Below are 25251 nucleotides of genomic sequence, written 5' to 3' on the forward strand. Positions count from 1 at the left end.
TACCTACAGTGGCCACGAGAAAGAACTGCAGCGCATGCCAAAAGGCACATTTTTTCCATCAGGCTGACCTCCACCGCCCGCTTTTAAATCAGTTCCAGAAGATTTTTTTTTCTTTCTTCCCTCCTCCGAGCGTTACAAGGCTTGAAAAACGGCCGGGACCTTGGACTTCGGCTTGCGGAGCCCCGATCCTCCTTTTCGCTGCCGCTTCCAATTCGCCTCATCCCAAGATTAAAAGTCTGGGACTTAAAATTCTAAAATAGAAAGACTGAAGACTCCTCTCAGTCATTTTATAGGCGTTTATTTTTGCATTGCGGTCACTGCGAAAACTGCTTTTTGGGCGGCATGGGTTTGTTGGCAGCAGTGCTTCCGGTGGCCGCTGGAAAAAATTGCTGCGCCGCCAAAAGGCGCTTTTTTTCCCCGTGACAGTGACCTCCGAGATCCGCTTTTAAAATCGGTTTCAGAAGAAAAGGCGAGCTGGAGCAAGGTTGGTTGTGTTTTTTTGGATGTTACAAGGCTTGAAAACCGCCGGGACCTTGAACTCCAGCCTGTGGAGCGCCGTTCCCTCCCTTTCGCTTCCGCTTCCAATCCGCCTCATCCCGCGGCCTTTTTTGGAAGGCGTCCTAAAAAAACCAAGGCCGTAATTTCCATCCAATTTGTTGCCTCTCCCTTTGCGTGAGCGCCGACAGATTGTCATATTTTGGCCGCGCTCCCGGAGGAGAGCTGTGAGCGGCTATTACCTCTCCCACCGCCTCATTACGGAGCATTTAGACCCAGGAGCTCTGGCCTGTGAGCGAGCGATGTGCTGAGGGAATTTTTGAATTCTGTGATTGACAAGCGCTGCTTTTTTTTTTTTACTCCAGGATCCCCCCCACCACCTCTTCCTCCACTAAAATAAAATTGGCAAACACAACCATCGCCTTCACAACTCCTCAAAGAGTTTCAATTACATAAAGCCGCCGATTGATTCGCTAAGGTGGAGCCGCGTTGATGGAGAGCGGCTACAAGTATATACTGCCAGCGCAGCATAACATGCGCGGGACGTGAGCAGCATAGCGAACAGGGGGATGGGGGGTCCGGGCAGTTAAAAAAAAAAAAGGGTTTATGCCTACCGTCATGAATCCATCCAGCAGGCCCGAGTCGGGTTTGGGCGGCGCCTGCAGCCGCTCCATCGACCACTTCTCGATGATGGAGGACACCTGAGAGTTTTCCGTGTTGAGGATGCGGAAGCCCGTCATGTTGACACCGCTGAAGCGGTACGGCTCCATGTCGAGGGCAAAGAGGTCCTGGATGCAAAATTCATAATGTTTCAGTTGAGCTTGCTTTCATCAGGGTTGACTGCACATTAATAAAAAATTATATTTATATATTATAATTGTAAATTCGGCAGAGCTAGCCCAAAAGCTATTTTTCTCATCTGTAGTTTCCATGCCATTATATTATTAGTTGTTGAGTTTAGTTTTGAAGGAATGAATTCCTGAAGGAAAAAATGTACATTTAAAAGATAAAACATGAGTCGATCTATGCACACACAAATAGACAGGACAAGCGTTTCGCTATAAGGGCAGAATATAGCATAGCATAGCACAACATGAGCCACTGTAAAAGGTCTCTAGTCGTTAGCAATTGTGGCAAAATATCGAAATAAGATTACATACAATTAAGAAAAATGGGACTTATCGCGATTAAAAACCATTAAGAGACAACTCGAAAAACTTTGAGGGAAAAAAAACAACATAAAAGGTCGACCCCACTCCTTCTAGTGATGAGAGTCAACCGCTATACACTGTGAGAGCACGGGTCTGCTCAAGGTTTCTGCCTTCTTCAAGGAAAGTGATTTCCCCTCCACCGTCACCTCGGTCCCACTTGTGAGAACAGTTGAATTTGAATGATAATGTGGCTTGGAAGGTTGGAGAAGATAACAAAAACTGAAGATGATTTGATTTGCTAGATGTGTAAAAGAAAAACTAATTCTATCTCTCTGCCTTCCTCTTTTCCCCCCCAGAGCACCCACAATCTTTCCAGACGCTTCACATTTCTACAACATCATCAGGACACGCGTCGCTGGGACGGCACAAAAAAAAAAGCAACTCATAAATCGCAGACAGTGTCGCATCTCTATTGATTTCCCCATTTCTGAATTTTACAACAAGGCCATTTCGGCGGATCTGCTCCCCCCCCCACCCCCGTTAACAAAATAAGTGAGAGAAGAAAAGCCCAGCTGAAGGTGTTTTAGGGGTTGTTTCATCTCGTGCTGAGGCGGCCGGCCGCGCTTTCAAGGTTACCGGCGGGCTCTTTGGTGGACGGCCCATCTATCACGCAACCGAAAGAGTAAAAAGGACGGGCCCGAACCCGTCCCGAGCCACGCCACGTCTGGCATCCCACCAGGCGGATCTCTCTGTGTCGCGGCGGCGGGTGACCGGCCGTCCCGTCCTCCCAAAAAGAGTCGACATGAATGGCTTTCGCCACCAGCTGCCAAAAGCGCCGGCCAACGATGTGGATGTGGAAGCGGGCACGTTTCCACCGGCGCCATTGAAGCAGGACCATAATCGCCGGGTGCTTTCGTTTTTTTTTGTTTTTTGTGTTGGTTTGTTTGTTTTTTGTGTGTCTGTCAGTGGCCTACCTGCTGTCACTCACTTCCCTTTCATCTGGCGCGACTCTTATGTGGCCCCGCATGGGGTGGTCACGCGTCCTGCGCCGGTGAATACCTTTCAAAGGTCACTTCTCTCTACAGCCACTCACCCCCGCGCGCTCAACACATTTCAAACATTTTGGGGCCAGCGAGGGTTTCTCTGCTGCTCCAAACGTTCTTCGTAAAGCACATTTTGCCCGTGAAAATGACATTAAACCACCTGGTTGCGTTGCTGCCAGTGTTGTGTATTGCGGTCCAGCTGATATATGATTGGATTGGGGCAGCTGTGGCTCAGTTTGGTAGAGTTGGGTCGCGAACTGACGATCGAAGGGTTGGCGGTTCAAATCCCTGCTCCAACTGTCCACATGTTTGAAGTGTCCTTGAGCAAGACGCTGAACCCTACATTGCTCCCAATGGGGCTGGCAGCGCCTTGCATGGCGGCAGCCACCCATTGGTGTATGAGTGTATGAGTGAATGAGAGGCCATTGTAAAGGGGTAGTGGGAAGGTGCTGGAAAGCGCTATATAAGTGCAGCCCAGCTATCATTTACCATTGGATGACTGGAGTGCCGAGAAGACGATCAAACTTGACGATCTAGAGTAAACGTAAAAGTCGTAACAAGGTTTCCGCAGGTGAACCCGCGGAAGGATCGTTAACGGTTCTCCGTCCGTCCTGGAGAACCAATTATGTATCAGCTAGCTTGTTTTGTCGGGTTCTATGAAATCCGCCTTCAACAATGCAGGCCCCTGTAAGTGAACGGACCACCGTCAGCTGCGACAGCCAATCGGCTCTCGAGTCCACAAAGCCACGTTGAACGTCACACGTACGCTTCGTGTGATTGGATAAGCACTGAGAACCTGAAAGACTCCACTAAACCCAGAGCTGATTTGCTACCGCAAACAAACCCACGACGGCTGAAGGAGGAGATAAAGATTTCGTTGAGAATCATCTGCAACTTTTAATGTAAATTACGTGTTGCAATGGCTCGGCAGCTGCGCCAACATGTTTAATTGTTTAATAATTTAATAGTTCAATTGCAGGTGTCTCATACAAAACAAGTTTATTGGCCAAGTTTGGACAAGAGATTAAGATCACACAGTTTACTTTTGGTGGACTTTGTTGAGGAATCTCTTAAAATCAACTTTTATTTGTATGTTTTGACAGTGGCCTTAGTTTCCAACTCTTAATTGTGATTTTAAATGTTCTGGAAACCAAGCGTTGCTGCACTTGGTCACCTGTATGAAGGTGATGCAATGTGCAAGTGTGATTCCGGACGGATTACGGTGTCATACTGAGGGCATTATGAGGTGTATTCATTCAGGGTGGACTCCATGTGACATCACTGGCGGCCTCTGCGTGAAACGCACGGCCCGCCACCGCATTTCGGCGCACGTCATTTAATTTGTTATATAATGGAGCAAATGGCTGTCTTCTGTTTTTTTTTTTTCTCTCTCTCTCTCTCTTTTCTCTTTCTGAGCTGTTATCTGAGCTCTCAGTCTTCAGCGATCAGGGAGCTCGGCAGAAAGACGCGGCGTCGTCATCTCGAGCGCAGCGAGTGATCTCCGTGGCGCGCGAGATCAAAGAACTTGGAGAGAACTTCAATAGCCGCCAGTTGAGTGAGGAGAGGAACGCTTCCAGCCGCAATTTTTTTTTTTGTTTCGCAGCAACGCCGGTCGGGCGGGTGGGAGTGGCGGGGGGGTGAAAAGGTTGACGAAGAATTTTTCGGAATGGGGGGGGGGGAGAGACGTTTCGTGACCGGCTGCTTCAGAAAATGCAAAAAAAGGGAGTTTATTTATAATCGGGCGCGCGGGAAAGTGAGTTGAGTCCGCCTTTCAAGGCCGTCTATTTCTGCCTGCCCAAGGTCAAGTTTAAGACGGCTCACGCGGGGAAAAGGAAACAAAAGGTCCGTCTGCAACCATTAGCGCTCGAGAAGTGGCGGGCAAAACTTTTTTTTTTTACAGTCGAGGAAAGAGGAGGAATTTTGGCTGCTTGTGTACACGCGTGGAGAAAAAACAGAAACGCAGCAGGGCAATAAAAATGCACAACCTTTTTTTTTTTATAGTCCTGTGTATGCAGAAGAAAATAAAAAGAAGGAAAACAGCAATTGCAAAAAAAAAAAAAAATCATACACATAATGAAGCCCCTTTGGACATTTTCTCTGCAACAAAATTATTCCGATCGAAGAGCATAATTAAGAGGGCAAAAAAAACACACATTAAACAGCTCTATACTAATATTATCCATGTAAAAGAGGTGGCGTAGTACTGCAAGTACTCACCAGGGTGGTGAAAATGTAATGGTAGTACTCTGTCATCATACCCATGGCCAGGGCCTGCGGAGAGAGAGAGAGAGAAGAGTGGCAACAAAAAAAAATTAAATGATTTATAGTTTAATGAGCCTTTTAATATTTATTTCCATCAGTTCTTCATTTAACTTTTATCAACTTACATTGTCCCTCGGAGGTTGTGAGGGGGGGGGGGGTTTGACCTAACACGTCTTTCCATGAATAAAAGGTTCCACATTACAAGACCCGGACTGCAGACTGAGGCCGCCTGACAATCGAGGGCGGGGGTGATGGGTGATGGGGGTTGGGGGGGGGGGGGCACCTCAGGTAGCCGATTATTGCTGAGATATGGCGAAATATTTTTCATACGCACGGAAAGGAGATAGAATCATTTAATCTACCTCACAAACAGCTTAGCCGAACGCCCCCCTCCCCCCCCGCCAGCCGCCCCCGAGGGAGACATTCGGCGTTGGCGGGAGAATGAAAAGGCAGAAATGTCGCATCTTAAACTCCTCGGCTTATTCCGAGACGCTTCAAGTGGCTGCATTTCACACCGCGGGTGAGGGAGAGAGAGGGAGAAGGGACGCGCGGGCCCCCTCAGAAGCGTCCCGCCGCCGCCCACCACCAACGAGGCCCCCGCGTCGCCGCCGCGCAGACTGGGAGAAGACTCTCCATTCAGCCCCAACTCCCGCAATTCTCATAAATAATGTGCCGCCCGTTAAATTAATTTAACATGCCTGTGAGCGGAATTAGAAATTCTAATTAAAAAACCTTTATTGTCCAATGGAGAGCATCCATTATGACGGGTCAGCCAGAGATCTAATATTCTACAAAGGGATTAAAGGCGCTCGGAGCGGAGTGCACTGGAGGTAGCCCAGTCATTTGCATCTGCCCGCTTTAAGGGAACACATATTGGCTTGTTATTCTTGCGCTTAATGAATTAACCAGATCCCGTTTTGAGAGGAGACTCTGAGTGTTTTTTTTTTTTTTTCATTCTTCCTTTAAGGAGAAATGCATTTTGCATTCGGCCCCAGAAAACTAAACAAAACGCCCACTCGTCTTATTTACAAATCTTCCCGATGATTTCAGCTTTGCTACTTCCAGAAGCTCTGCGTGGATACTTAGTGCGCGGCCCATTAACGGCTATTTCAAAATCAGTCATTTAAAAAAAAAAGAAGAAAGTACGTATTAGTACAAATTAGCAGCAGCTGGAAGTGTTGAGGTTTGATCAAGTTGAGACCACGTCGTTTTAAAAAAAACAGCGCCCACACACACACACACACACACACACACACACACACACACACACACACACACACACACACACACACACACACACACACACACACACTGAAGTCTGAAGCAGCAGCTTTGCAGCCCAGGCTCACCAAGGCTGCTGGCGCTGCCATTGACAAACAAGGATGGATGACACATCCCCACAGTCTCTCGTGGTAAACAAATGAAACCAAAATATCTTGTGCTTGTGAAATCATCTCGGAGCAGTGGCATCAATCAGGGGAAGGACTCGGCTATCACTGCTGACGTTTCCCCTGGTATCAGATAACTCACGAGCACCAAGCTGCTCGAAAAAAGCAAACAAACAAGAAACCCTCGACCGAGCAAATAACAATGTGATCAAAACTGGATATAATTTTTGTGCAGGTTAATATTGCAATGTATGCATTTACACTCAGGAGAACTTTAAAAATGCTGTCATTTCTTTGTGCATACACTCAACATATGCAAAATAGATGAAAAAACAGGAAGGAGCACGTAATTAGCATATTAGCTAATGTTAGCTTTTAAAAAAATATAAAACTACCATCTTTAAATCGCTGGATGCATGAACAATTGCCACAGAGGACAACATTTATTAGAATTATTTTCTATTTATTTGATTAGGACAATGCACATTAATTGACATGTCAGCAAAAGCATCAATGTAAATATGCCAGAGTTAGTATAAATGCTGATAAAAGTTGAGTTAAGTCCCATTGCAGTTGTACTTCAGCCCATTGCTAGTTAATCTAAATGATATTGTTTTTCTCCATGTACACTATGAACTCACAATTCCAGTTTGGGAGTCTGTCCAGCTAAAGCTTGTTTGTGTCGGCTAGTTGGCTTCTTAGCAAACATATTTACTGTCCATAAAAGGCAATTAGTCTTGCAGGTGACAGTAAGGAACTAAAACAAAAAATTAATATGGATAAACATACAAAAAAATAGAAGACGAAATCTACACGGTAAAACTTGCATTCAGTTATTCAGGAAGGCACCCGCGGCAGATGGCGCGAAGCCATGCATTCTTATTAATCCCTGGTAGATTCAGGAGCTCGTGAAGTCTTCCATACTACTTTATCCATCTCTGACAGCTCACTTCTTCACATTCGGCTTTGCAAAAAGTGAAAAATTCACAACAGCACCGTCTAAACTTTTTGGGTAGCAGCTGCGGGAGCTGCAGGTCACGGAAAGGCAGCAGTTGGGCAAGTTTTCTCCTGCTGAAATCCCGACAGAATGGGTTGCAAATGTGTAATTGGAAGAAAATTAATCCAATGAGAGGCTTGGCAAATGGTCATTTGTATTCGTTTCAAAAGATGTGTTATAATAAATAAATCAAAGGAAAATTGGTTGAGTGGAATGCATTGAAACTTTACAGCACTGGACAAGTTTACCAAGGGACCATTCATGGTACTGCAGCTTATCTTTCCATTGAACTCTTAACTGTTGCCCTTGTACTGTTGAAAACGGTTCAATTGTACAATGTCATACTTTGAACGACAAACAAGGTCAGTCAATAATTCTAGTTATTATTTATATATATATACATATATATATATGTTTTTACTTCACTACAAACATTTTGGAACACTTTACCAGAAGCCTGCCAGAAAATGTCGCGGACCTGACGCAGCTTTGGCTAAAAGCACATGCGATCGGTAGATTCAACAGCGTATGTAATATGGTCTCACACGTACGCGTTCGCGCTGAGTGATACTCTTGAAGTCGTTCGCGCTAAGTGATACAACATACAAACAACGATACGTGAATATAAATGCCACAATATCATATTACACCCTTGGACACTCGTATACACTGAAATACTTTTTTTTTTTTACTTTTCATGACTTTTGCATCAGCTCAACTCACCTGTGATATGTACACACGCCAGCATTAGCATTAGCCCCGCAGCTGCGCCGCACTCTGCAGGCTAATTGGTACCTCAAAGTGACATCAGGACCACCCGAAGCTACTGTAGCGTCCACCAGGTGCCTGAGTGAAATAATTCCAGAAAACAACCAAACCAAGCCTACCGACTAATACGGCTCCTGTAGCTTGTTGTCGTATTTATTAACGATACCATTATAATAACTGACGACAATAACAGCGACGCTTAAAAAAAAAAAAGGAGAAAAAAAAAGACGACAATGAAAAAAACTTTAGGGGGAGCCCTTTGCCCATGTCCAATATAACTCTGGGTCCCTCACACTTGGACAACATCTCCTCACTTTCAGTTCCTATCTCGAGCTCTGTCGGCTGGCATATGTAGCGCTTATAAAGGTTTGTGTTACACTACTTTTAATGCCAGTCACTTTGCAGAAACACTGATGTAGCCCTTCATTAATATTTATCGCGCGCGCTGCCTGAAGTCCCCCAAGGTTCACTTTTTCGCCGCGACTCTAATAAACCATCAGGGCTCATTAGGCGGGACTCATACCTGTTTTAGGATCCAGGCAGCCATCTCGTGTCCGCAATCAAAGATGACATGGAACTCCTTTGCCTTCTTCATCTCCTTCAGTAGTGGCTTGGCGTCCTTGGTCTCTGTGGGCAGCTGACGGATCTTCAAACGGATGTTGTATCGCGACGGCGCCTTGATCAGCTCCTGCAGACGAATAAGACCTGCAGACAAAGAGGACACGTGCGCTGAGGAAAAATGAATTTTAAAGAGGCGGCAGCGGCGGCGGCGGCGGCTGCAGCGGCGGCTGTATAATGTGTTTGATCTGCTCCTATTATAAAGCATTCCCGATTCTTAGGAGGCCGCAGAAAACCAACCGGGCTCAGGTTTTTTGTGTGGGGGAGGGGGAAAAAATTCAGCACCTTGGCTCTATTGATCCTCCTCCTCCTGCTTGGCGAGCAATTGGAACCCAATTTTTCAGCCGCAAAAAGCAAAAAAAAAAAAAGCGGCGCCCTCCTTGGCAGAAGAAAAAAAAAAAAAACGGAAAAGAACTCCGATTTGCATCCGCCTGCACGGCTTAAAAAAAACCCCGTCAATCCGCACTCGTGTCGACGCCGTACCCTGGGCCCCCGCCCCCCCACTCGACGGGTTGAGTCGAGCACCCTGATGGAAGCGCCGCAGTCAATCCCGACTCTCCCATCACGGCGGCGCCACTTCAGATGTGCCTCTGATGAGAGAGAGCCAGTGTTTGCCCAGTACCCCCCCCCCCCCCACGTCCCCCCATCCCCTCACTCCCCTGGGGAGCCCCGCCGCCGCCATCGCATATTGAGCTACAATCTTCACCTTTCATTTCTCGACCACACGCTCAGGTAGAAAGCTCTCCGCGGAGATGCCGCGATGAGATTACAATGACTTTCTCCCTCTCGGTTAAAGAACTTCAGAGTGCGGGGGATGAAAGAGGCCGGATTGATGGGAGAGATGATTACTTGCCACGGGTATAAAAATGGATGGAGGAGCGAGGATAGCATGAGAGGGAACAGGAGAGAGATGGTTTTTTCTTTTTTCCTCTCTCTCTCTCCTTGCCTGGGCGCGCCCCCGTCTGCCCGACCGCCCGCCCGCCCGCCCGCCCGCGTGCATGCGAGCGAGGAACCACTCTCAGGTAGCTTCTTACCTTATTTTTCATTTTTTGAAATGAAGTGCTGGCTGAGCAGTTTAATGGTCTGACGGGGGTCGGGCCTCCCTGGAGTCTATTGAAAAGATCGGCGCGGGTCCTGTCGCCGCGTGGAATTCTGAACCTCCTCGAGCCTCCCCGCCCCTCCACCTCCCCCCAACCCCCGCAGGTAATCGCGCGCTCTGCGTCTCCCTGTTTTTGTTCGGACTGACACTCTGGGAGGTGTAAAGCAGGGACTGTCGGGGGAGCTCAGCGCAGATGCTGTCAGCGCAGACATTGGCGGGGCTCCGGCTAATGCCTGCAGACTCCCTCTCCTCACCTCGCCGCCACCCGACTCCCCCCCCCCCCCCCCCCCCCCCCGCAACCGCCGCCATCCACCACCACCCTTGTGGATCCTCTAACGGCTGTGCGTGTGAATATTTTATCCCCTTCGATAGGTTCCCCCGCCAGCCGTCAGATCGCCTCCAATCAGCGGGCAGAGGGGCCCTGGAGCATGAAGCCGTGTGATTACAGCCAGGTGGAGTCGGTGAGTGCTGGGGGGGAGGGAAAAAAGCGCGGCTAGCGAGCTGTCACGCCTTTTCACGGCGTCAGGTGCGTTTGAGTGGTGGAGGGGAAAATAAAGAAAAAGAAAAAAACCCAGAAAGGATCCATCAGACGAGGAGCCGGCGCCTCGGTGAGAGCGGAGGGCGAGGTCAGAGGTCGCCCACTTTTCCGGTACGCAGCGCGTGGGAGGGGTGGGGGCGTCAGCGCGGGACGCCCACGAGAAGTGAAGCATCGACGAAGTCAAGGAGACGACTCGGAATAAACGCTGGCCGGCGGGACGAGGCCCGGGCGTAAATCGCCGTAGTTTGACACATCGACGTGAAGCCAGGGGGCGCTGTTTGTAGGGTGCAAGGGGGAGGGGCACCGACTTATGTAATCGGCGCCGCGCTTTAGCTTAAGCGCAACTCGGGGGAGGAGGGGTTGTCGCCTGCAGTCTGGTATTTTGGAGGGAGTTTAACCTGTCGAAGATTTGCCCCCCCCCTCCCTCCCCCCTTCCCACCTTCCCTCCTTCCCTCCTCCCGTCCGTCAAGATAATTAAATTTACTGCCGTTCGTTTTTTTTCCCCCCCGACCGGCGGCGTAAAATCGCAAACGAGCGCCGCCGAGTGTTGCCGTCCTCCCTCCGCCGGGTCGTTTACACTTTACCTCATAAAAAAAGATATGGCTGCGCGCTAAAAATACGTTGGCGTCCTCGTGAGCGTCTCCCCGCAAAGTCACGGCGCGGACAAAGTGGCTAACGGACGCGTTTGATTGCCACCCTCGGAGATCAAGTGTCTGTGCGCGTTATTAATAGCTGTTGTCAGTCGCCGGCCCCCACCACCCACCCCTCCCTCTCACCCACCACCACCACCACCCCCCCACCCCCCCACCCCCAACCCCCCCGACCAACCCGGAGCGGCGCACGACAAAATCCCGCGTGGCATTAATGCGAAGAGACATCAGGTCATTCTGGGTAATGTGGTTCCCCTTTCTTCTACTTCTTCTCCTTCTTCTCCTCCCTCTCTTTCTTTTTTCGGTTTTTAAACGCCGCTGGCCGCTCTTCTGGAAGACTGACACGGGCGGCACCTGCAGGGACTCAGGCGGAACAGTAAGCTATTGATTTCTGAATTAACCTGACAGGTCACAAAGCACTTAGTGAACTGCTTTTTTTTCGCCCCTCTGCCGGACGCCTCGCCGTTTGGCGTAACAGCTCCCCAAAGGGGGGTGCGTGCAGCGGGAGGAAGGTCCGGGGGGGGCGGGGAGGGGTGGGGGGGGCGGGGGACCACGACACGATGATGACAAGCAGTGTTGGCGCGTAATCTATTAATAAGTAATCCACGACTGTAATTAAACACCTTTTTGAGTAACGGAGTGATGTAATGGGATTACTGTGGCAAAACTGGTAATTATATCATAATTACTCTTTTCTGAAATATTTTGCAAGCTAAAAATGTCTTATTATCCACAAAATGTCGGAAATTGAGAAAAACAACCAAAAACAATGATGTCGCAGATCGACGATGCAGGCGGGCATGCAACATCATTGACATGCGACAACGCACCGAAACAAGCATGGCGGCGGGAAAGGAAAAAACAGCGATTGCGTTTGATAGCTGGAAATACAAACATTATTTTGAGTTCATCTCGTCGAAATCAGAAACTATTGTGGTTCGGTGTACGTTTTGCAACCGTTACTTTATCTTTCTTTCAACCAAAATAATTAGTAATTGATTACTTATGAAACAAAGTAGTTCGAGAAGTAATTCGATTACTTTTGAAGGAGTAACAAAGTAGTTAAAGAAGTAACTAGATTACCTTTTAAGGAGTAATCAGTAGTTGGATTACTTTTATGGAGTAATCCCAACAACACTGATGACAAGACGCCCACTGTACCTGTACCTGTGCTGTCGTCGTACACCACGGTGACGGTCCGCCACTTGAAGAAGTGCACCAGGTCCAGGATGGCTCGACTCAGGGAGGAGAAGTCCGGGAACAGGCTGACGTAGTACGAGTCCCTGTTGTCCGACACCTGGTGCTTCCACTTGGTCTGGATGTGGGGCACGCCCAGGGCGTTGCAGATGGACTGGACCGCATTGGCCGACGAGCTGTGCGAGGGGCCAAAGATGGCCGCCACGCCCAGGGAAAGCTGGTCACATGCTGGGGGTGGGAACAGGAAGTGCGGGCAAGAACACGTCAACTGAAGCGCTTCGACTTTGGAAACAGGGTTGGGGCCAAGCCAGGCAGCTAAAAAGAGGGAAATAGATAGATCTCCAGAAAACAGCAGATTAAGCCTTTTCTTTTGAGCCTTCTACAAAAACATTGGACTTTAGCCTTCAGCTTAAATCAATGAATTGTCTTGCCTGACTTCCTGTTTGGCCTAAAGCGAGTCGAAATCAAGTCAAACTAACGTCATTTATGAAGCAAGATATCAAAACAAAGTTAAGTTTGTGTTGAGCAGGTGTAGGCCACGTTAGTCGATATTTTCAATTCTAAGAGTGTAAGCACTGAAGTGGGTACGGGAGGGGCTGAGTGGGAGCGAAACAACAGGGGCGTTTTGTGTCTTTATGCTTTTAATTGAAGCTGCCAAAATAGATTGTTGCTAAACGGATCTTCCCTTGTCTTTTAATACACAACAACATTAAGCATTCATGAGGAGTGCGGCGGTAGACAGTCAACAATAACCTTCTCCTTGCCAGGGTGTTCTCACTAACACGAGACAGGCGACGCTAGCCACCCTTTGTGATGTCACAAAAGGCTGATCTTTTAACGCACAACGAGTTTACAAACATTGTCAAAGCCACTTTGTCTTGGCCTTTTAAAATGCTCCAAATGCCTTCTCCACTCTGCGTTGGTTCAGATTTTGCTCGCACATCTAACCTCACCAAACTAAAGAGCCCGTAGCTGTGTTAGATAACTCTTTACCATTCCAGGGTCAACGGTTCAGTTTACAACCGTTTTGAGCATTTTTTCGATGGCAAACCTCCAGCGGAGAAAAGGGGAGTGTTGGCAAACAGAAGCACGTTTTGAATTCATTATATATATATATATATGTATATGTATATATATAAACCATTGCCTTTTGAATATAAAAAAATAACTTTTCTTTTTTAGTTAAAAGATACTCGAATGATGCAAAGTCCCGCGTAGCACGAAACGGAGTGCCACACTCTCAACTGGAGGGAGTGTCCGCGGAAGAGTGACGTTGCACAGTTCGCAACCGCGTCCGTCTAGACTCAATAATGAATGTGCTGACTGACAGGGCGCGCGTCAGCTAAAAAACCGCCGGGTCCGCGGTGGAGAAACCCTTCAAATATGGATGCGCGGCGGGGAAAGACGCTGACTTCACGGCTTCCTTCGGAATCACTCAGGCGACGTTCCCCTCATCTGGCTGAGCCTCTCGCGGGATAAAGGCTGAGTTAAGCAGTAAATGAATATTCACGCCTGCATTGATACATCAGGCCCATTTACACCGGAGCGCATATATTTCACACTCGGGATGGCCGACGGTGAACGCCCCGCGCCACAGAGCTGACAGGATATTAGTTCAAACGGCGTGAAAAAGGATTGTCTAGACCGCACGTGTCAAACTCAGGGCCGCGGGAGCTCGAAAGGTGCACGGCTGTCTCGAGATTGGAGTCTAAGTGCGCTGACCAGAAACTCCAACTCTCCCTATGCGTGTTGCCCCAACTTCCGGCGTTTGTATGTTTCTTCGGGGAGGTTTGTGAGACAACTCACAAACCTCCCCGTTTGTGAGGGAATTTGCGGAAATTTAGCGTACGACATTGGAAACTTGAGTCAATTACCAAATACACACATGGTTGTGGGAAGTGATTAAATTTATACAGCTTTACAGCCCTGTGGCGGAGCCCATAACACCGATGTCGCCCTTCATGAAAATCATTTTGACACGTCGGCTCTATATAAAGATGGGCGGGGCGTCTGGTTTCAAAAAGGAAGTCAAAAACCTGCATTCTATCGTTTGGCCAGCAGCAAAAATGGTTGCAAAAATAGTTAAAATGACCAAGGCTGTTAATACGGGAAGAAACAAGAAAATTCAGACCTTTACAAACGATTTACAGCTTAGTAGCCAAATATAGTCGAATTCCTGCTACTACTTTGGTTCGAATGCAACCAAACCGCCACAATAAAGGCTTTTTAACTTTTCTATGAGAGTACCTTGGGGTTTCTCCTGTATTTGCTTCTTCATAGCCTACTTACTAGTGAGGGTTAGGAGGTGGACGTTGGTGCACGCGCTGCTTTCCACCCTCAATTATGGTGCACCTACGGTACGACCCACACATCCGTATATGAAACCTTCTGGTTTCAAAACAAACTGGAAGCTTAAGATGGCCCCTCAAACCAATCTGATCTCGAGGCTTGAAAAACGAGTATCCACAAACCAACGGGGGACATTGTGATGACTCTGCCCGTCTTTATATACAGTCAATGATTTGACACTCCTGCTCTAGAGTGGCTCTTTGCCGTTGTTTCCAAACTTTGCTTGCCAGTGTTGACTTGCCAGTGTTTTTCGGGTGATTCTCATTTCCCCGCTCCTGAATGTTTGCGACCGCATCGACTTCGAGAGCGACACAATCAAGTTTAAGCACCGCGCTTCAGACGCGTCTGAAAGCAATCCGGAGCTCATTACGTGAAAGGCGAGCTAAACAGATTCAAGCAATCACCAAACGGGAACCGGGGGAAGCGATGCGGCGCAGCCGAGGCGACGCGCTCGAGCTCCCTCCTTGCTCACCTTTCCTGGAGGCCTCGAAGCTGTCGAAGATGTTTATTCTCTGGATGTCATAGGTCAGCGTGGTGTTGGGCAGCAAGGTGCGGTTCCTATTGATTGTGTTCAAGGCAAATTTAAAGGCTAGTTCCTCTGCACCGGAGGGGCCGCTCTCAATGGATTCAAATATTCCTCCTGAAGTGGGAAGTGGGGGGAGGGAGGGAGACAAGAGGAGAAAAAAAAAAGGTCAGCTTTAAATTGCTTTTTCTCTCCCTTTTTGTGATTGCGTGAGTTTCTTTGGCACAAGTGGCATTCAAGGAAGAAAAAAAAATTCAGATACGGTTCAAGCAATTACAATCCGGGCGGCGACATCGTTTTGACACTGTGGCTTTTCTTTTTCTTTTCTCAATTTATGTGTTTTTTTCGCACTCCGAAAACGCTCCCTCCGCGGGCTGACAAAGAAGCAGATCTACAGTGGGGGGGGCGCCGAGACCGGATCCCTCCGCCTGATTTGCATTCCGCGGCACCCGCCCGGTGTAATTACAGGCAATTAGATACGTCAGGAGGTGAGTTCAAGGGTGGGCGCCCTTCTTTAACACCCCCGCTCAGCCTTGACAGAAATGTGCACTCTTCCGCTTTGTCCCATTGATTTCAGCGATTCACAATTTAGGGGAGGGGAGCAGGAAAGAACGCGAGTGCAGGGCAGAGGAGTAAGGAGAGAAAGTGAGGAGTGAGAAATTATTTTTTTCTTTCTTTCTTACGAGACATGAGATAAAACTAGCAACGCTGCATTAAGTTTGAGACCTTGTGTGTTTCAACCGGGGCCGGCAAGAAAAGTCACTCTTTCCTTCTGAATGTGAGGAAAACACGCCGTGGTTCTAATAAACTGACCCAACCCGGGTTTGACAAATCCACCGGATTTGTGTCACGCGTCAGTCAGGGAAGAAAGCCTGCGGGAAACGTTTCTATAAACTATAAAACTGGCAGGCGACTTCTGTGAAACCCTCCGCGTGTCACATTGAACACCACGTGACGGGACGAGCGGTGGCTCGACCTTGCAGGGTTGAAACCGATACGACTCGCCAGACGGTAAAAGGTCTCGACAGCTTTTGCCAATTTTAAACATCCGCGTCGTCGGGCGACGAATGACTTTCCATGGAAATGACAACGTTTTAGCTGGAGAGAGAGAGAGAGAGAGAGCTAGAGAGAGAGAGCTAGAGAGAGAGAGAGAGAGCAAGCGAGAGAGAAACATCAAAAGGTCATGACCCCACAACAATAACCGTGTTTCAGGTCGGAAGTATCCTGTCAACTGTTTTACAGCCATTTGTTTCTGTATTTTGGTCTATGGGAGAAGGCCGTCGCCTCACAGCATGAAGGTCGCGGGTTGGATCCTGGGCCTGGGGCCTTTCTGTGTGGAGTTTGCATGTTCCCCCTCTGTCTGCGTGGGTTCTATTCGGTTTCGCCGGCTCCCCTCCCCAGACTGCAGGCGAATCTGATTCCAATCAGATTCCTTCTCAAATCCATGTTTTTTGTTTTTTTTTTAGCAAGTGTCCAAATGGGATCTGGCTCTGTTCAGACTGGGCCACATTATTGTCCCATCTGACAGGTTTGCTGTAGCAACGACGTCGGAGCGGAGGCGTCGTCCAGCGTAGCGTGTAGTGTGTGACGTCATATAATTGCAGCACTTGTTGCGCGACATGCCCTGGAGCTTGGCTTGAATGGAGCTATCTCCCCTACAGACTGATGAGGCAGTGAGGATCCTCATCTGTCCAGGGACTGCTGTTTTCTACTTCTCCTGTCTGCTCCATTACGTTACAGCTCCGCACCTGGAATGATGCTCTCTGGTGTGGTCTGGTCGCGTAGACTGACGTCACGGACGGTCAAAACCGATCGGTGTGTATTGGAACTGTTCAGACTGAGACGCATCTGTCCAAATGCGATTTGAAAGTACCTCCCAAAGGTGGTTCAAATCCCGTTTTGCCAAAATCGGATTTCATGTGATTTGTGACTGTTCAGACTACAAAAGAACCATCCGGTTTCCATCTGGATGGGCAAAAAAAAAAATCGGATCTTGGTGACTTGTCCAGGGTGTCACCCTGCCTTCGCCCTATGACAGCTGGGAGAGGCTACAGCAGACCCCCGTGACCCCGAGTAGGTGGACGGATGTTCTATGGGAGAAATGCTTTTTGGGCCGCATGGGATTTTTGGCTGCAGTTCCTTGAGTGACCACTGGATGGGGAGGGTAGGTGGGGGGGGGGACCGGCGGCCACCATATTGCCAGTCCGGTATCCAGCTTTTATAATGCATCCATGATTTGGATGCATGGGTAGAGAATGTTGCTCCAATCATAAAGTGCTGAAACAGCCGCCGAGAACTTCAGACGCGAAACTTACGATTTGCGGCATTTGTAAAAAGCACGTTAGGAGCGAGGCTAGTAGCGAAAGGGTGAATGGGTGGCTGCGTGGGCGAGCCGGGTCAATAGCAAGGCTCAGCAGTCCATTCACGACCGCCGTCCTCTAGCGGGACAGGGAGTCAGTCTGGCCAAACGTTTGGCACCGAGGGGGCAAAGAGAGAGAGAGAGAGAGAGAGAGAAAAAAAAAGCGTGTTTATCGATCGCATCGCAGCGGGGGGAGAGGAAAAAGTCACCGCGAGAGAAAGAGACGGATGGAGTGAGGCATTTTTGAACGAGTGCGGAAAGAGGGAGAAAGCGGTGGATTAATAGAGTGCGCGGCTATAAATAGCACCGGGCGGCGGCGGGCAAGTGATAGAAAAGGAGTGCATGGGGGCCCAGGGAGATGTCATTAACTTAGGGGGGAGCGAGCTCCGTCACTGTCACCGCCGGACGGCCAGATGCTCTGCCTCTTCCACTTTTATTTTCTCGCATTTTCCCAACTCGGCCGAGGATCCGGGGGGCGTAAAAATAAAAATAAAAGGACGGGAAAAGGCGCCTGAAGGGTATCGAGCCGTGGCTCGGCGTGTAACGTTTTAGTGCCAGTCTTTGCTTTTCATGTGTTTGTCCTCCTGGCGCCGTAAACATCGACGACTGGACTCGGCTCTGTCTGACCCCCCCCCCCGGATATTGTAATTGCCATTTTTCCCGCCGGAACTGAACCCCGCCCCCCCGACAAGCCCCGCACTGGAGCGTTGGGCCGGATTGATATCCAAGTATCAACACTTTGCGATACCAGACGTGTACGGTATTGCAATCAATCGCGATACCGGACGCAAGATGGGTCACAAAAGACAAAATTTTCTTTTTTAAATCTATGTGTAAATAAATAATGAATTAAAAATCACAGAATGATGTCATGTTCAGGGCTCCTCCCTTTCACCTGACATCACTTTCTTAGATGTACAATATGTTGATGTTTCAACCCTGTGGAACCTAAGTATACATAACACACGTGCAGCACAAAGTTGGAAAGAGACATATTGCATTTCCTCAAGGTGCTTGATAGGGAAAGACAGATCATTTGATACACAGTTTTTAAAACTCTTCTCTTAACCATAGTTGGAAATAAAAACCTCTATCTGTACCTACATAAGTGTGGTATCGGCAGTATCACCTTTGGTTATACCTGGTATCATATCGGGATGGAAATTGGCGGCCCTGCAAATCACTGCCGCAAATAGAAGCACAACGACAAACACGTCGGTGGCGAGTTTTCCTCATCAGATTCCTCGGAGCTGGCTGCATATATCTCGCAAAGGAAATCGCACAGCACCGAGCGGCGATATTAAAGGCAGCCTAAGTGCAATATTTCCGAGGAGAGGCTGAGGATTAAATTACGCCGGCGCTTGACGGAAAATAAAATGCCTATTGTTTGATTGAGCGAAAGTTAAAATGCACCCTCCGTCCCCTCTCCTCCCACACGACAAGGCTTTTTTTTTTTTTTTTTTTGCGATTGAGGAAAACACCCGCGCGCGTCCTTACCGTCGTCTGTCTTTCTGTCTGTTTTTATCTGTCTGTCGAGGTTTGGCGATCTGGTTTGCTGGATTGCAGCAGCTCAGACAATCAGCGTCCGCGGCGCGCGAGTGTGTGTGAATTATAAAGCTGCCATCGTTGGGTGCTGCTGTGAAATATAGTGCAAATGAAAGCTCTGAGTGAGTTATGAGCTGGATAATCACCCTGATGAGAAATGAGCATCCCTGCCGGCATGCGTATGTGTGTGTGTGTGTGTGCGTGTGTGCGTGTGTGCGCGTGTGGCAGAGCCTGAGCAGGGATGTTGGGATAAAAAAGGCAGTCAGAGGACTCTGTAAATTTCACCTCCTCTTAATATTTACTCGGATCTTATTAAGTCGGGGCAAATGAAAATGATGGGCCCCTGGAGTTCAGGTAACTTGGTTCGGTTTTTTTCTATTTTTGTTTTTTATAAAGATCAACCATATATCTGGGCGCAGAAACACTATTACGTCATATAAAAACTATTTTTCAGTCAATGGATAGAAGTGTGTTTTTCATTTAGCCATTTATCGAGATAATAATGATAATGATGTGGCTATAAATCTATTCGTAATGAATGGAATTAATATATAATACATTTTCGAATATAAATATCAATCATTACATACAATACATTGTAGAAAATAATAATCAGTGTTGTTGGGATTACTCCTTAAAAGTAATCTAATTACTGCTTGAACTACTTTGTTTCGTAAGTAATCAATTACTAATTACTAGTAAGTAACAGTTGAGAACGTCTCGTTTCCTGCACATAACGTACAATGAACCACAACATTCTTTGATTAAGACGCGATTAACTCAAAATCAGTTTTTGTATTTCCAGCTATCAAAAACACAATCGCTGTTTTTTGCTTTCGTTCCTTGATAAAGTAAGTATGATTTGATTACCAGTTTTGCCAGAGTAATCCCGTTACATTACATTACTGATGGATTATTTAATAATAGATTACTCGCCAACACTGAAAATAATGTCATCACATGCATAAAAACCAACAACCTTTCATTATTAGCAGCAACAAACAGATAAAAGCTCTTCACTTCACTTTGCGCGGCGCCAGGGAAAATAATTACCGACGCCGCTTTGCCGCTCGTCTTCCTCTGCAGCGGCGGCGGCGGCGGCGGCGGTGGCCGAACCACACTTGCCGCTTACCTGTTACGCCACGAACAAAAAGCAGTAATTGGCTTCCCACTCAAGGGCGCCCGTGCCAGGCCGGAAGATGCTAGTCAGACACGTCGCTATGGCGACCCGTGTATTTATGCTACGGCTGAGCGGAGGTACCTGCAGTTTTGGAACGTGGGCCGCTGATTGGCCGAGGGGAGACTGTTGTGACAGCGTCGTCGCTGGCTGGGCGAAGCGCCTCTCCGTGACTAATGACGACCAGCGCAGCCCGCAGGACAGCGGCGGGGCCGGGTTTTTATTTTTTTTCCTCGGGCGCCATGGCAACCACAGGGTAAAAAAACAAAACAAAAAAAAACCCTGCTGTCGCTAGGAGATCAGGCCCGGGCGTGAGGCGCTGCACTCGGAGACCTGGACCCGGCCTCACCTACCTACCCTAACCCTTCTCTCGCCGTCACCGCCGAGCGGCAGGCTGCGAGTGACGGGAACGCTCCCGGGAATATTCCTGCGGAACGCCCGGTCGGAGTGCTCCCTGACATGTTTGCCGGGAGAATGGGACGTGATGCATGAAGGCCTGCCGAGAGTGGCCGCCCTCAGCCATTAATCTGAAGACCCCCTCGTGGGCGGACCGACCTTCCCGAGCTTCACAAGGACCTTTGCTCCCCCTCCCAGTGTGTGAAATACCCGTCAATGTTCGGGCAGGGGGGGGGGGGGGGGGGTCCCCATACTCATGATTGTTACTACTCTACTACTAAAATTTTCTTAACATGCAGGAGGCTCACAGTATTTCATGACGGCAAGCCATGACAGTCAGCGTCTGTTGCCGACATGACAACACAGACGCACAAGTGACATTTTTGACAACCCAGTATACGGGCTTACGGGGCACAGGACTAGCTGGTTCTGCTTGGCAAAACTAGAAAGAAGTTCAGGTGGAAAATATTTCATCATACCGTGCATCCGTTTCACCATGAAGGCGCATAAAAACGCCTGTAGAAAGGCGCTAGCGAGGCAGAAATGTAGAAAGTTTACTGAACCCATACTTGTGTACAAAGGGGGTCCCCATCCTCCTGATTGCTACTCAGTACCAATCTAAATTTCCTTAAAATGCCGGAGGCCTATGATAACCTTCCAATATTTCATTAATGCAAGTCATGACTGGCTACATAACATACACATGCACACAAGAATTGTGAAAAATTGAAAAGAAAATTGAATATTAGACAGGATTATCTTAAAGACATTTCAGTTACCATTTCATAAACATATATATATATATTTGGAAAGGTATTGATTTTCAATAGCAACCGCGGAAGTTTTGTCGGGGGAGGTGGGGAGGGAGTGCTCAGAGTGTTTGTGTGTGTGTTGGTGGCGCCACACGTCGACTCGATGTAGTACCGATATATCGACACTACGGAGAAGTCATATCGTATATCGTAACGCATTGAGAAAATATCGATACATTGATGTTTTAGACAACACTAATAAATATATCTAAATTCTATTTTAGCTTTTTGAATTTTCTTTCTGCATTCTGCCGCCCAACCTCCCGAAGATCCGCGGAGAGCCGACGGAGGCTGTGTGGGACGCCGCGTTGGACGCTACGACATAATGACTAATGAGGCCTGCCGAGGAAACGAGGTCCAGGTGTTTGCCTGACGATGTCTGCCATTCATTGCCGTCATACAGCGTGTATATGGGCGGGCGTGGGGTGGGCTGTTTTAAGACCACCGTGGCGGTAATGTGCTGTATAACACGATCAGCTCTATCTCGTGCGGTTGTGGCCAGCAGATAACATCTGATGAAGCTCTGTTCTGTAGGGCCCCAGATAAGGACGGCGGCGAATGTAGTTAATAGAAATAGATTTCCCGAGACGATAAGTGATAGGAATCTCAGCGCAGTCAAGTAAAGTTGTTTTGAGGCCAAACTTGAACTTAAAGGCACAGCGTGCAACATTCACCGGGGGGGTGGGGTGGGTGGGAGGGGGGGGGGGTCCGGCGGACGTGGGGAGGATTGGAAAAAAATGCAGCACACCTTCATTGTGCTTTTGCTTGTAATTTGCTGGAAAAGGGTGTTTAGATTGAGGTGAAGAGCAGATGAGGAGGTGGTCGTGTCGCGTGGGATAAATGTGGACGTGTTTTGGGGTCTTGTAGAAGTAACATGAATTAGCAGCAGTGCCGCCTTTGGTTGGTGAAAGAAAATATTTTGTGATGTGTCGCCTGTTTGAGGGGCAGAAGGTCTGTCGGGGGTCAATCAGCCGACAATGTTGACGCATTTTCTCAATTTGGCAGCCGAAACTGCAGTTTCAGCCGTCACGGCCCGCCGGCACCGGGCTGCGATATAAATACAGACGTTCCTTCTTTTTCTTTTTTCTCCACTGTTTTCACCCCGCTAAGCGTTAAGCGCACACGCGACGCACGGGGGGCCTTTAAATCAATAAAGACGTACAAAGGGAGGGAGGGAGAGAGAGAGAGAGAGAGGGCAGTCAAACGATTGTGCGCGCAAAACGTTGTCGGTTGGAGTGTAATAGAGGGGAAAGTGGGTGTCATTTGGGGCGTGAAAAGACGAGGCCAAGTGGGCGAAACGCGGGGGGGAAAAAAAAAAATCAAAGGGACCAAAATATCAATCACCCGGCGCCGCAATGAAGATAAACGCCATTAGAGAGCGTCTCAGGGCGAACGGTGGTCTTAGCTCGCATTATCGCCGACGTCGGGCTCCTCCCGTTCCGTTTCCTCCAGAATAGAATCTGTCTTGTCAAGCGCCCTAAAGCCTTTTGACACTCGCGCCTCGACTGTCACCTGCCACGGCTGGACGCTAAGCCGCCGGCTCATTCGCACTCACGTGTGAACGCACACACACACAATCACGCGACATCCAAAGTTTATAGGGTCGGAGGCGTGGGGTGTGGGGTGGGGTGAGCCTAAACGAACCTGTCAGGTGAGAAACAACTGAGTCAGGGGGGGGGGAGGGGAATGCGACCCATCTCAGAATTTAAAGGTCCAGTGTGTAAAATGTGGCCTGATTTATGGTTTTTCTATTGTATACTGCAGTAAATGTATTAATAAAAGTTCATATCTGCAGTACAATAAAAAATAATTTGGTTTCTTGTACAAGTATCCGGGCCACTGAAGTACTTGGGCAATCTTGGAACCACGTTGAACGCTGCAATCTAAAATCTGACCACTAGATGGGAGACTTTTACACGCTGTACCTTTGAAGGGATAGTGCGCTCTTTGATTCCGACGCGCGGCTCGGCGGCACGTTAGAGTCCGGTTGGTTGGGGGAGGTGTCGCTCTCCCACTTTATGGAGGCAATGAAGCAGAGCCAGCAGCCGAGGAGCGCCATACGTGACTGAGCATGAGGTCAAGGAACCAAACGGTCCATAGCCACCTGAAATAAATTGCACGCCTTCCGAGCCTAATCACCGCCTTAACCAAACCCCACATATTTCATACCGCAAACTCCTAAATTACAGCAACCGGAATCGATTTGAGGAAATTCGAGGAGGAGACTCATTCACTCTCCTTACACTGCAGATCAGGTGTCCCGCTTTTCAAATTGGAGAGAATTTTAACCCGGCAAATCATAATAACTTCCATTTGCCAGTGTTGACTCCGAGAATTGAGGTTTCTCGCCACAGCTCGGCAGCAACCCTGCGAGGCGGCCGGAGCGCCGGAATTACAGCTCCGAAATCCTGCCGATCCGTCTTGCCAAGCTCCAATCTTCGACCCGAGGCGAGGCGAGGGCCGCCAGACTCCGCCCACTCCTCCCCACGCGCGCTTGATTGGCTCGCACCGGCCTTGCCTCCAGGTCTGAACGATCCCAAGATGGAGGGGATTTGAAATTTTCCCTCATCAATCACCGGAGATCAACGTCCCCCCCCCCGCCTGCTTCTGATGACATTTCCCAGCACCGCTGACGTGTTATGTGTTACCTGGGTTGTTCTGAGCAAGAGCGGCAGCGGTAAACAGCAGTGTCGAGAAATAGGAGGAATTTTTGCCGCTGTTAGTCTTTGCTCCCAACACCTGCCGCTGGCTGTGCTCACTGGGCGATTGCTTTGTCGACTGAAGAAATCACTTGTAGGGGAAAACCTACAATACATGGGGGAGTGAGTCTGTGGTCTGCGACCAGACTAGCTAGTCTTAGCATCGAGTGACCAGTCTGAGCCTCTTTTTGATTTAGAACTGGAGACTGATTCTTCTCTGAAAACCACCATTTGCCACAATTCCAAAGCCCCCCCCCCCCTGCCAAAACAGGACGTCTAGCTGATGCTAAAGAGATTAGCATGAATCCTGTTGTAACAATGCTGTTTCAAAAACGATATTTTGATTTTGAAGTTGCAGTAAAGAAAAAAAAAGCTGATCCTCATTTGCAACGATAGTAATGAGAAGAATCTGCAGTTGTGATCCACTTGTTCACGTACCGACTACAACTATTAGCATAAACAGAAGGCTGGTCCAACGCCTTTCCCCTCAATCAGCTCCCATTGGCTTTTCACTACATGACGTGCCGTGTTACCGGCTTAGACCGCGCGGTTCGGCAGAGCGGCGGCGTGCCAACCTCCCCACTGCGCGGCCGACTAGGCGTAGGCGCAAACCGCCGCGACACAAAAGGTGAACGGCCCCTTTAAACGCCTGCAGCCGCGCAGGAAGTTTAGTTACTCTCTGGGCCCTAATCAGCTATAACCGTAGCCAACGGTTCAATCCCATCAATCACTTTTAATGAGCGCACACGCGTGCACACACAAGCCCCATCCATGACCCAAGTGGGAAAACCACTGATCATATAACGTGTATTAATTCTGAGTGCTGGCAACAGATGTGCTAATTTGCCAGCCTCTCTCTATTCAAAAATAACGGGCATGCTCCCTCCTCAAAATGTGCGCTAATTTGCAAGAGCCTCATTGTGGATGTGCTAAACTACCGGCTGACATTTTGTGTGCTAATTTGTCAAGCGGGGACCCCTTTTGGTGCTAATTGTGCCAAAACTGTGAGTACACTTGTGCGAGCCTTGAATTGCCGGCGTCCCAGATGACTTTTGTCGGCGGCTCGCAGCTTCCAACCTCTCCACTGGTCTCAATTTGTGAATGCAGCGGGGACGGGGGGGAGAAAGAAAAAAAAAACCCCAGAAGATGTATGAAGAGCAGGGGCAAGCGCGCGCGCTCGCACAC

The 25251-nt window shown here is 48.6% G+C and overlaps 1 protein-coding gene across 2 annotated transcripts in view; it reads right to left on the bottom strand.

Moving 5' to 3' along the window:
* Window positions 1–25251, bottom strand: part of LOC142879901 (glutamate receptor ionotropic, kainate 2-like) — a 97176-nt gene that overhangs the window by 52837 nt on the left and 19088 nt on the right. The window contains exons 2-6 of one of the 2 annotated variants that reach the window (XM_076013457.1): window positions 15028–15195; window positions 12177–12434; window positions 8628–8809; window positions 4907–4960; window positions 1110–1283 (exon numbers count right to left, since the gene is read on the bottom strand). In XM_076013457.1, the coding sequence (XP_075869572.1) occupies window positions 1110–1283; window positions 4907–4960; window positions 8628–8809; window positions 12177–12434; window positions 15028–15195 (836 nt within the window). Of the gene's footprint in view, window positions 1–1109; window positions 1284–4906; window positions 4961–8627; window positions 8810–12170; window positions 12435–15027; window positions 15196–25251 lie in introns of both variants that reach the window. The other variant, XM_076013456.1, reaches the window with a different exon arrangement.

The sequence above is a fragment of the Nelusetta ayraudi genome, unplaced genomic scaffold, assembly GCF_046127955.1.
Source record: "Nelusetta ayraudi isolate G7.1 ecotype Tasmania unplaced genomic scaffold, CSIRO-AGI_Nayr_v1 ptg000151l, whole genome shotgun sequence".
In the NCBI taxonomy this organism is placed as follows: Eukaryota; Metazoa; Chordata; class Actinopteri; order Tetraodontiformes; family Monacanthidae; genus Nelusetta; species Nelusetta ayraudi.